Source organism: Eptatretus burgeri, chromosome 14 (assembly GCF_056783735.1).
Source record: "Eptatretus burgeri isolate ZD-2024b chromosome 14, Ebu_testis_v1, whole genome shotgun sequence".
In the NCBI taxonomy this organism is placed as follows: Eukaryota; Metazoa; Chordata; class Myxini; order Myxiniformes; family Myxinidae; genus Eptatretus; species Eptatretus burgeri.
Window position 1 is genome coordinate 13,796,490 of NC_140974.1, and position 12,574 is coordinate 13,809,063.

The 12,574-nt window shown below is 44.7% G+C and overlaps 1 protein-coding gene across 2 annotated transcripts in view; it reads left to right on the forward strand.

Annotated features, from left to right (window-relative positions):
• The first annotated feature begins 348 nt into the window (after window positions 1-348).
• LOC147012686 (EMILIN-3-like) overlaps window positions 349-12,574 on the forward strand; it is a 32,014-nt gene continuing 19,788 nt past the window's right edge. Inside the window, exons 1-4 of one of the 2 annotated variants that reach the window (XM_085853773.1) lie at window positions 349-434; window positions 472-794; window positions 3,173-3,286; window positions 3,627-3,796. In XM_085853773.1, coding sequence (XP_085709899.1) covers window positions 616-794; window positions 3,173-3,286; window positions 3,627-3,796 — 463 coding nt within the window. In that variant the 5' untranslated portion in view covers window positions 349-434; window positions 472-615. Of the gene's footprint in view, window positions 795-3,172; window positions 3,287-3,626; window positions 3,797-12,574 lie in introns of both variants that reach the window. The other variant, XM_085853774.1, reaches the window with a different exon arrangement.

The window sequence follows — 12,574 nt, forward strand, 5'->3', positions numbered from 1 at the left end:
TGCTATGTGCCTTGAGTTTGAATTCCTCCAATGGGGAGGTGGTGGTGCGGGGGGAGGGTGGGGGTCATAGTGGTAACAAAAAGGAAACATCAATATCTGCACCCAATGGGGAGCAATAGTTGAAGGAAATCATGCGTCTCATCATAATAGGCACATTTGATCTCAGTAAGTGGCAATATATTGTTAAAGTGTTTTGTTAAAAAGAGGAGAAGGAGGAGGAGGAGGGGGGAGGCAACGTGCAAGGAGTCTCCCCATGCATCGTGACGCAATGGGCGTGAATTGGCGGCAAGGAAAGTGAATGGGGGAGGTGGGGGGGCGGCGGGGGGGAAGGGTGCTCCGAGTTTAGACGGGTTGGAGGGAGAGAAGAGTGCAAGGAGTGAGAAAGCAAAGAAACGATTGGAGCTGAACGAGGTTTGAGCTTCGGTCTCCATCAGGTGCGCAGTGCGCATCGGGCGTCCGTTAGTCCATCAGGTGCGCAGTGCGCATCGGGCGTCCGTTAGTCCATCAGCAGTGTGGCGTATAGACATGGCATTACCTTGAAGGACCGAAGAGCCCGTTGGAGTGAAGCGCCACAGTGCGTATTTTGTTGACTTTTTGGCACCACGAAGGGACAACATGCGGCAGTCGTCATTGATTTTGGTCGCTCTCTGGGTCTCCGATGTTTTCGCAAAGAGCTGGTACGGCGTACCGCACAGGATCCTGCAAGGAACCCCCCACGGAGCCCCCTTGTTCACCTGGGGTTCTGCGCCTGCATTTCGACAAAGCACTCCACCGTGGAGTGGATCCAGAAACAAGTACGTTGAATTGATGGATTTCGGGCTGGAACAGCAGTCATTAAATTCCCCAAAGAGGAGAGCATGGTTATACCCTCTGCATGGTTCGATTTAAAAAATTTTTTACCAAATTATAACCGACGACAAGCTATCGCGTTGCTCGACATGCAGAGTGTTGCATCAGAGAGTACGCCGTCCTTTGGAAGGGGACATGAAGCCAGCCATTGCATCCATTAACAACGTCATGGTCAATAATCCATTTGGAAAGAGTAGGCCATTGTGGGCAAACATAGCAGCCAAATTAATGCTTCCTCGTCTCCAGCGCGAGTCCATCATAGTTTCTCCATTTCATCAGGTTGCGGTGAGTATGACTGAGAGGTTGTGGTTCTGTGGATAGCAACTATGGGGTCATGAGGTTGAATGCCATTCTTTCGGAGAAATGCTCGCTCACCATTGTTTCGATGAAGTACAGGGTGTCCATAAAGTCCTTAAATGCAACTTTGAACTTTTATAACTTTTGATGTAGACGTGATAGGAACAAACTGTAAATGACATATGAAGCATGATTCATCAAGTTTTGTTAATGTTGTTGTTATTGCTGTTGTTATATCCACAATTCCCCTTGGTTTCTTGATTAGCTGACATTTTCTGACAAAGAAACTTCGACAACAATGGTAAAGTCAACCACCACAATTACCGCATTTGGTTCCCAAACTACGATGATTAAATATTTCACATATCACCTGCACCAGAAAAACTATGGGCTCCCTGCCACGATGCTTCACATGAACGACACGTTCTTGAATGTTGTCTTCCTGGACAAGTAGACTTTGACCAATTGCTTGGCTATCTAGTTTGTTTGACTTGTCCCCTTTGGACTACATTTTATGTGGTGATTTAAAACTGTTGTTTACTCTTCAAAACCGCATTCTTCGGATAAACTTTAAGGCTGTGATCACAAATGTAATCCATGAAACTAGAGCAAAGTCAATGGTGCGCCATCGCAAATCCCCACGCTTCCAACATTAAGCAAATTTGAAAGAGAGAATAAAGTTCCACCACGAATGACCCAATATCAAATTTTGAGTTGAAATAATCTTCTGTTTTTCGGCCATCCCTTGGGGCGTGAATCGGGGGTCAAAACCCCCAAAAAAACATCATTACATATTTCATGCGTCCCTCCCCAATGTTGACTGAATGTACAAAGTTTCATGAAAAAATGTTTAACAATGTACCTGTAATTACAATTTTTGGGATTTGACCTTTTGGCCCTGCCCCAGAGTCTGAGGGGGCGGGGCCAGAAATGACAGCTCTCGCACATTCTTGCCATGTGGTGATCATAACTACCAAGTTTGGAGATAGCGTGACGGACGGACTACAATATCCTCCAGTTAAAAAAATAAGCATGGAGATAATTATTTACAGCAACTTAAGAAATTACGAAAATTGTAGTTGTGTTGAAGCCTAAAAAATTGAATTGTGTTTAGTTAAAACTTTATGAACCAGATGGAGTCGATGGAGTCGATGCAGTCGATGGAGCGCGTATATCTCCGCCAGGGTGAACAGTTTACGTTTAGGATCCCACTGACAGGCTAGATCTGCATCGAAACCTGAACCAAAATCGAATCGACTTGGTATTGTCACATACCCATCTCATCCACCAAGTTTTGTCATAACCTGTCCACAACTTTTTTGAAATATCAGGCTATATATCGTTTTTGGCCCATTTCTCAATGGTGAAGAATCACTTCAAATTTTTTTTAAAATATAATCTCATATCCAAGATACGGATTCGGATCTTCACCAAAATCTTATCAATTTGTCGTTATGACACACCAAATCTGTCCAACAAACTTTGTTCGAATTCATCGACAATGTTTTGAGATATCCTGCTCACAGACAAACAGACAGGGGTGAAAATAACCTCCACCCACCTTCCATGGCGGAGGTAATTATGCTTTCATTGCACCAATTAGAGTTTGTACCTATCAGATGTACATCAAAAGTTGCAGAATATCAAAGTTGAACAAGGACTTAATGGACGCCCTGAACCATCAGCACATTGTAATCACTGACTGGGTCGTTTAATGCAAATTGTCACCATCAGAACGTTTGGTATCTGAAAGTTTCATTGATACACACTTTGGAAGTCGGTCTTCAGATTCGGGTACAACTAACTTGACATGGTTCACATATGCATGACAGGGATGATGAATTTTACTCATTTGTGCAAATTTAGGTGTATTCATGGTGACCTATTCAATTACTAGTTATAATTGATGTATGATTAAAATATCATCAAGTGTCATTCTGATGCTTCCTCATGGTCAAATAGAGTACGTATCTTCATGGAACAGGTAACTCCTGAATAAAACTGAGAACTGGTGCAATCGTTACAGGAACTGGTGTGCATCCGTGGTGAGCCAGACCGTCACATGCGTGGTGTTAAACGGCACAGTGACCCACGTGACAGCACAGCACAGTCCTTGTGCATGGAGGCTGTGTCCGCTCATGTAAGCCGTGGAGACCAGAGAAAAGTGGGGTGATAATGGGGGTGTGGATAAGGAGGGTATAAGTCGTCACACATCACCTACAGAAGAGAAATTAATAATTCCTCGTCTCACATATGACATACAGTATGTGCAAACTCAACCAAGAGCCTCAAATCGCTGTTAAGAAAGGAAAAGGATGATGGAGCTGAAAAGAGAAATTAAATGTCCAAAATGCTGTTCTTTGTGCAATAACTTTTGGAAATATGATGGTGTACTTTGTTGTGAATTTCCCGAGAGTCAATGCATTGTTTAATCATCTCAAGGATATTGAGGATGGGTCAAATTTTCCCCATCTCCCCAGATACCGGTTGACTCATCGCCCCTGCTATCGAATTGGGTACAAGAAAGTGAGCAAGCTGCAATGGCGCTGCTGCCCTGGGTTTCACGGTGTGCAGTGCCAAGACAGATCGCCAGGGGGCGGAATAAGTACCCCACTACGGCCCCTTCCTGGGCAGGATGTAGACACAACGGGTGCGTAGTGGCACGTTCTCTTTCCCTCTCATGGAAAAGTGGAACACGTAACGTTAGGCACCTGGCATCTGGAACGATTGAGAAAATTAAACCGCATGCTATTTTTTTGGGTTCCTTGTCTCTCAGCCACCTCCCTCCACCTATTCACTCTCACGATCCCAGCATTACTTGTGCCAAAAGAGCCAGTTCATATGTTTGGGGTTGGCAGGAGGTGAACTTTTGCTGGGTTTGATGTCAAATCAATTTGTTCAGAAATGCATGTCTGATATGCCACTAATGTATACAGCTTAAACAGCTACACTCCACTTTTATTTTTTTGCCTCATCACATGCTGTTATATATATATATACAAATACAGTAATCCCCCATTTGTCGCGGGGGTTACGTTCCAAACCCCCCCTCTCGAAATAAGTGAAAATCCACGAAGTAGGGACCATATGTTTATTTTATTATTTATATACTAGCCGAAACCCCGTCACAGACGGATTCCGTTCCATGAGCCCAATATGACAACCAGTGGCGGCTCTTTTAAGAGCCGGATCCCAGTCGATGTACTCCATGGCCTTGCCTAATGAAGCCTACAAAACGTCCTTGTACACGACATTTTTGGTGTACACTACTCCTTGTGAAGAAGTCCCCTGATTTATGCACGTGTCTACTTTGACGTACAAACACCGTGTCAAAACTTCTCAGGTCACAGTACCGAGAAAAACGTGACATGAACGCGAGGAGGAGCACAAAATTGGTCCTTCAGTATTAATATATAGATACAATGTTTCTTGTGACATTTTTTGTGTCAAATTCACATTCTGAGGTCGTCAGCAAGTGCAGAAGAGGGTTTTACATTGCAGACGCTATTTTCGAGGAGTGGAATTACACCTCTCAGCGGTGACGGTCTGTCGACGACAGACGTAATGACGTCAGCGAATGACCGATGATGTCATGACGTCCTTACGCCTCTCAGCGGTGATGTCACACGTCGCCATGTAAAACGAAGTGTTTATTCTGCTTCAGAGTTGAAGGTTGACTATTGCCACTATGTGCGATGCACTCTTACAGGTACGAAGTTTCTTTCAGTCCAGGTCACAGTACCGAGAAAAACGTGACGCGACCGCGAGGAGGAACACAAAATTGGTCCTTCAGTATTAATATATAGATACTTTAAAGCTTTATGATCCTCCCCACACTCTTATTAACCTTTCCCATACTCTTATAAACACTTCTTACACTCTTAAACATTCGTAATTTTAACAAGATATAAAATTATAATGGGTACTCGCCATTGAAGATACTACAACTGGCGTGATGAAGATGATGAAGATGAATTAGCTGTGCAGTACTGATGACGATGAAGGTGATGACCGTACTGCACAGCCAGAACGAGCATTACAGCTCTTCTGAAGGCGCCACTACATCAGGCGCTTCGTCAGGTGGTGTCGTATCTTCGCCCTCGGTTGGAATTTCAGTTTAGGCTGAAGATGTAGGCGTAACTTGTCTCTTCTTGCGAGTGAGGAACATGGTTATGGGGAGTTGCTGGTGCTGTTTCTTCTTCTGTGCAAGAAGGTTTTTATAAACCGTCATGCCCCCCTCGATGGTATTTGCAAACTGCAACGAACAAAGCATGTGGGGGTCCCATTGTTGAGATGCTGAATGCATGCTCTGCGCGGGAGATGCAAAGAATGATGCTACGGTCGCTGAGCCAATCAGAACCCAGGATGCAGAACACCATGCTCTGGTTGGTCGCCTCCCATCCATCAGCCAATAGCGTGCCGTGGACGATCTCACGTGAACGATCTCACAGGCGCAAGTGGAAGCGGACGCATCTGCGTTTCCCATACGCACGACTCTTTGTCTACTCTTCTACTGTACACTACGTACACTTTTATTTTTTGTAATAAGTTTAAATTTTTTTTTTTTACGTTTTTTAATTTTTTAGGCAAGAAAATGCTTATTTTACCATAAAAATAATTAAAATAATAAATATATAAAAATACATTTATACCACAAAATCCGCGATATAAAATTAGATATATAAGAGTTAAAAATCCGCGATACAGTGAGACCGCGAAAGGTGAACCGCGACATGGCGAGGGATGACTGCACACACACATATATATATATATATATATATATATATATATATATATATATATATATATATATATACATATATACATACATACATTACAAAAAACATACATATACATATGTCCAGACACAAACATGTATATGTATGTATATGTAATGTATGCATATATATATATATATATATATATATATATATATATATATATATATATATATATATACATATATATGTATGTATATGTAATTTATATATATATATATATATATATATATATATATATATGTATGTATGTATATGTAATGTATACATATATATATATATATATATATATATATGTATGTATGTATATATATATGTATGTATGTATATGTAATGTATACATATATATATATATATATATATATATATGTATATGTAATGTACACATATAGATATGTATGTATATGTAATTTATATATGTATGTATGTATATGTAATGTATACATATATATATATATATATATATATGTATGTATGTATATGTAATGTATACATATATATATATGTATGTATATGTAATGTACACATATAGATATGTATGTATATGTAATATATTGTTGCAGATTCGCGCCCGCCGGCGTGCCGACGGCCACGTAACTCAAATCGCGGCACGTCGCCCACCGGACGGACAATCCAGTCGTGACCCTCTCGGACTAACGCCGGGAACCAGTCACGGGTGGACCTTTCGGTCTCACCGCGATCGAGCCAATCAGCCCCCGCGTGGGATAGGGTTGCTCGCCAAATTCGACCTACCTAAGTACCCACGCGGAGGGTAGACCGGGCGATCGCACCTCGCCGCAGGTCGACTTCGGACACGGGCCACTTAAGCGACCCGTTCCGTACTATCAGAATAACCGAGCGGTGTTATCGTCGACCTCGACGGTTCGATTAATTATCGGGCGTATTCAGCCCACTACCAACCCTTTACGTGAAGCAAGATGGGGATTCAATGGGAGAAATGACAAAGCGAAGCGGGAAACAGTTCAACAATAAAGCACATTTATTCGCGGCACACGGGAAGCACACATTCAATTCCACCAAAAGCACACAGAAAAGACACAATTCAATTTACACAAAAAGCAAATGTAAAAGCGAAAACACAATGCAGAGCTAATACCGACTACCGAGCACACGGCAACACTTATACAATTCTACCTCACAGACGGCGCCGACAACACATACCCAAAACCAAGGAAAAGAATACCCCCAAGAATGAGGCGGGCCTGAGGCCGAGACCGGGTCGCGCCTACCCGTCTGGTGATGAGACGCGGAGCGGCGATGGCGCCCCAACCCCGCGGGCCTCGCGGAGGGTGTCTGGTAGGGGGTGGGAAAGGGGCCCCCTTGGTCGCACTATCTCAGCGCGGGGGGAAACAGGAGGGGGTTGCTGATGCTCGGGGTATAGAGGATCTTTATTATGTGCGACGAGCATCTCCACCTCGGCCAGGTCGCGCTGTCGGCCTCCCTCGGGTGCAGCTTCCTGCACGACGCGAGCACCCCCTCGTCTGGTGTCGCCGCCTTTCCACAGCTCGTCCCCTCCGTTCCGACTCCAACGCACACGACGAGCAGCTCCACCGCCCGCGAAGTCTTGACCCTCTGCTTCCGACTCTCCTACTCTCCGCCTCTGGACTCTCCGACTCTCCACTTCTGGACTCTCCGACTCTCCACTTCTGGACTCTTCTTTGGACTCTCCAACTCTGGACTCTCCGACTCTCCACCTCTTCGCCTCTGACTGACGAACACGGTCCTTTTATCCCCCGTAGCTTCGCCTTTGACCCCCTCCCTTTGACCTTTCACCTCGCTCCCCATTGGCCCGAGAAAAAGTGGGCGTGAAGGCTTTTTGATCCACAAATTTGCATATATCGATCGTCCTGGAGGCGGGGCCAAATCGCCCCTCGCTCACCGATTGGACGGCAAAAAGTGGGCGTGTGTCGTTTTTGATCCGTTTTTGAAGCACAAAATCCGTGATTTTGTACACGCTGTTCGACGCGCGCTCTGCACGAGTCCAACACCGGTACCCACAGCGGGGCAAGAACGGTGGCGATGCTACGGTTGCGAGGTGTGACGGGAAGGTCGTGGCGGTTGTGGTGAAGCGGCGTTGTGGTTGGTGGTTGATGTTGTGGTTGTGGTGGTAATCATGGCGGTTGGTCCAAAATAAAGATAGTAAAATAAAAACGGCTATCCTGAAGAGTCGCAGCTTGCATAAATGACATGTATTCCCACTAGACAACGGGTTTGGGCCTAACTACACATGCACTTACCGAGATACCTCACCTAAGGGACCTGAATGGTGGTTTGCGAATTTGGTAACCACAACAATATATATATATGTATATGTAATGTATACATATATATATATATATATATATATATATATATATATATATATATATATATATATATATGTATATGTAATGTATACATATATATATATATATATATATATATATATATATATATATATATATATATATATATATATATATACAGTGGGGAGAACAAGTATTTGATACACTGCCGATTTTGCAGGTTTTCCCACTTACAAAGCACGTAGAGGTCTGTAATTTTTATCATAGGTACACTTCAACTGTGAAAGACGGAATCTAAAACAAAAATCCTGAAAATCACATTGTATGATTTTAAAATAACTAATTTGCATTTTATTGCATGAAATAAGTATTTGATCACCTCCCAACCAGTAAGAATTCTGGCTCTCACAGACCTGTTAGTTTTGTCTTTAAGAAGTCCTCCCATTCTCCACTCATTTCCTGTATTAACTGCACCTGTTTGAACTCGTTATCTGCATAAAAGACAGCTGTCCACACTCAATCAATCAGACTCCAACCTCTCCACAATGGGCAAGACCAGAGAGCTGTCTAAGGACATCAGGGACAAAATTGTAGACATGCACAACGCTGGGATGGACAACCGGACAATAGGCAAGCAGCTTGGTGAGAAGGCAACAACTGTTGACGCAATTATTAGAAAATGGAAGAAGTTCAAGATAACAGTCAATCTCCCTCGGTCTGGGGCTCCATGCAAGATCTCACCTCGTGGAGCCTCAATGATCATGAGAAAAGTGAGGGATCAGCCCAGAACTACACGGCAGGACCTGGTCAATGACCTGAAGAGAGCTGGGACCACAGTATCAAAGAAAACAATAAGTAACACACTACGCCGTCATGGATTAAAATCCTGCAGCGCACGCAAGGTCCCTCTGCTCAAGCCAGCGCATGTCCAGGCCCGTCTGAAGTTTGCCAATGACCATCTGGATGATCCAGAGGAGGAATGGGAGAAGGTCATGTGGTCTGATGAGACCAAAATAGAGCTTTTTGGTTCAAACTCCACTCGCCGTGTTTGGAGGAAGAAGAAGGATGAGTACAACTCCAAGAACACCATCCCAACCGTGAAGCATGGAGGTGGAAACATCATTCTTTGGGGATGCTTTTCCGCAAAGGGGACAGGACGACTGCACCGTGTTGAGGGGAGGATGGATGGGGCCATGTATCGTGAGATCTTGGCCAACAACCTCCTTCCCTCAACAAGAGCATTGAAGATGGGGCGTGGCTGGGTCTTCCAGCATGACAACGACCCGAAACACACAACCAGGGCAACTAAGGAGTGGCTTCGTAAGAAGCATCTCAAGGTCTTGGAGTGGCCCAGCCAGTCTCCAGACCTGAACCCAACAGAAAATCTTTGGAGGGAGCTGAAAGTCTGTGTTGCCCAGCGACAGCCCTGAAACCTGAAGGATCTGGAGAAGATCTGGATGGAGGAGTGGGCCAAAATCCCTGCTGCAGTCTGTGCAAACCTGGTTAAGAACTACAGGAAACGTCTGACCTCTGTAATTGCAAACAAAGGTTTCTGTACCAACTATTATGTTCTGTTTTTCTGATGTATCAAATACTTATTTCATGCAATAAAATGCAAATTAATTATTTTAACATCATACAATGTGATTTTCAGGATTTTTGTTTTAGATTCCGTCTTTCACAGTTGAAGTGTACCTATGATAAAAATTACAGACCTCTACGTGCTTTGTAAGTGGGAAAACCTGCAAAATCGGCAGTGTATCAAACACTTGTTCTCCCCACTGTATATATGTATGTCTTCTTTTTCCTCTTTTGGCTTGCTCCCGTTAGGGGTCGCCACAGCGGATAAACCGTCTCCATTTCGCTCTATCCTCCACATCTTCCATTGACACTCCAACCACCCGCATGTCCGCCCTCACCGCATCCATGAACCTCTTCTTTGGCCTTCCTCTTCTCCTCCTGCCTGGCGGCTCCATCTTCAACATCCTTCTCCCGATATACTCCGTTTCCCTCCTGTGCACATGTCCAAACCATCTCAATCTCGCCTCTCTCACTTTGTCTCCAAACCGTCCTACCTGCGCTGTCCCTCTAATATACTCATTTTGTTTCGTATCCTATCCATCCTCGTCACTCCCAACGAGAATCGCAGCATCTTTAACTCTGCCACCTCCAACTCCGCTTCCTGTCTTATTGTTAGTGCCACCGCCTCCAAAGCAGACAACATAGCTGGTCTCACTACCGTCTGATATACTTCCCCTTCACTCTTGCAGCTACCCTTCTGTCACAAATCACTCCTGCAACTCTTCTCCACCCACTCCATCCTGCCTGCACTCTCTTTTTCACTTCTCTACCACACTCTCCGTTACTTTGGACAGTTGATCCCAAGTATTTAAACCCATCCACCTTCTCCACCTCAACTCCTTGCAACCGCACCATACCACCACCCTCCCTCTCATTTACGCACATGTACTCCATCTTACTCCTACTGACTATCATTCCCCTTCTCTCCAGTGCGTACCTCCACCTCTCGAGGCTCGCCTCAGCCTGCTCCCGACTCTCCCAACAGATCATGATGTCATCCGAGAACATCATAGTCCATGGAGACTCCAGTCTGATCTCGTCCGTCAACCTGTCCATCACCATTGCAAACAGGAAAGGGCTCAGAGTCGATCCTTGGTGCAATCCCACTTTTACCTAAAACCGGTCCGTCATTCCTACTGCACACCTCAGCGCTGTCACACTGTCCTCATACATATCCTGCACGATCCTCACATACTTCTCCACCACTCCCGACTTCCTCATACAATACCACAACTCCTCTCTTGGCTCCCGATCATAAGCTTTCTCTAAATCCACAAACACACAATGTAACTCCTTCTGGCCTTCCCTATACTTCTCCATCAACATTCTCAAAGCAAACATTGCATCAGTGGTGCTCTTTCCTGGCATAAACCCATATTGCTGCTCACAGATCATCACCTCTCCTCTCAACCGAGCTTCCACTACTCTTTCCCACAACTTCATGGTGTGGCTTAACAACTTTATCCCTCTGTAATTTCCACAGCTCTGCACATCACCCTTATTCTTGAAAATCGGAACCAGTACACTTAATCTCCACTCCTCCGGCATCCTCTCACTTTCCAAGACTTTATTAAACAATCTGGTTAACAACCCCACTGCCATCTCTCCTAAGCACTTCCATGCCTCCACTGGTATACCATCTGGGCCAACCGACTTTCCACTTTTCATCTTCTTCATAGCAGTCCTCACTTCATCCTTACTGATCCACCCCACTTCCTGATTCACTATCTCCACCTCTTCCAACCTTCTCTCTCTCTCATTTTCTTCATTCATCAGCTCCTCAAAGTACTCCATCCACCTTCTCAGCACACTCTCCTCGCTCGTCAGCACATTCCCATTTGCGTCCTTTATCACCCTAACCTGCAGCACATCCTTCCCAGCTCGGTCCCTCTGTCTTGCCAATCGGTATAAATCCTTTTCCCCTTCTTTTGTATCCAACTTCTCATACAGCTCGTCATATGCCTTTTCCTTGGCCTTTGCCACCTCTCTTTTTGCCTTTCGCCGCCACTCCTTGTACTCCTGCCTACTTTCTTCATCTCTCTGACTATCCCACTTCTTTTTCGCCAACCTCTTCTTCCTTCTACTTTCCTGTACTTCCTCATTCCACCACCAAGTCTCCTTATCTTCCTTCATCTGTCCAGATGTCACACCAAGTACCTTCCTAGCTATCTCCCTCACAACTTCTGCTGTCGTTGCCCAATCATCCCACCCATCTTTACCACCATCCAACGCCTGTCTCACCTCCTCCCTAAATTTCACGCAACAGTCTTCCTCCTTCAGCTTCCACCACCTGGTCCTTGGTTCAGCCCTCACTCTCTTCCTCAACCTCACCTCGAAAGTCATCCTACAGACTACCAATCGATGCTGTCGAGCTACACTCTCCCCTGCCACAACCTTACAGTCACGAATCTCTTTCAGGTTGCATCTCCTACGTAAGATGTAATCCACCTGTGTGCACTTTCCTCCACTCTTGTATGTCACCCTGTGTTCCTTCTTCTTCTTGAAATACGTATTTACCACTGCCATTTCCATTCTTTTTGCAAACTCTACCACCATTTGCCCTTCCACATTTCTCTTGTTGAGACCGTACCTCTCCATCACCTCCTCATCCTCTTTATTCCCTTCGCCAACATGTCCATTGAAATCTGCTCCAATCACCACTCTTTCATCCTTGGATACACTCTCCACCACTTCATCTAACTCACTCCAGAAATCTTCTTTATACTCCATCTCACACCCCAGATGTGGGGCATATGTACTGAT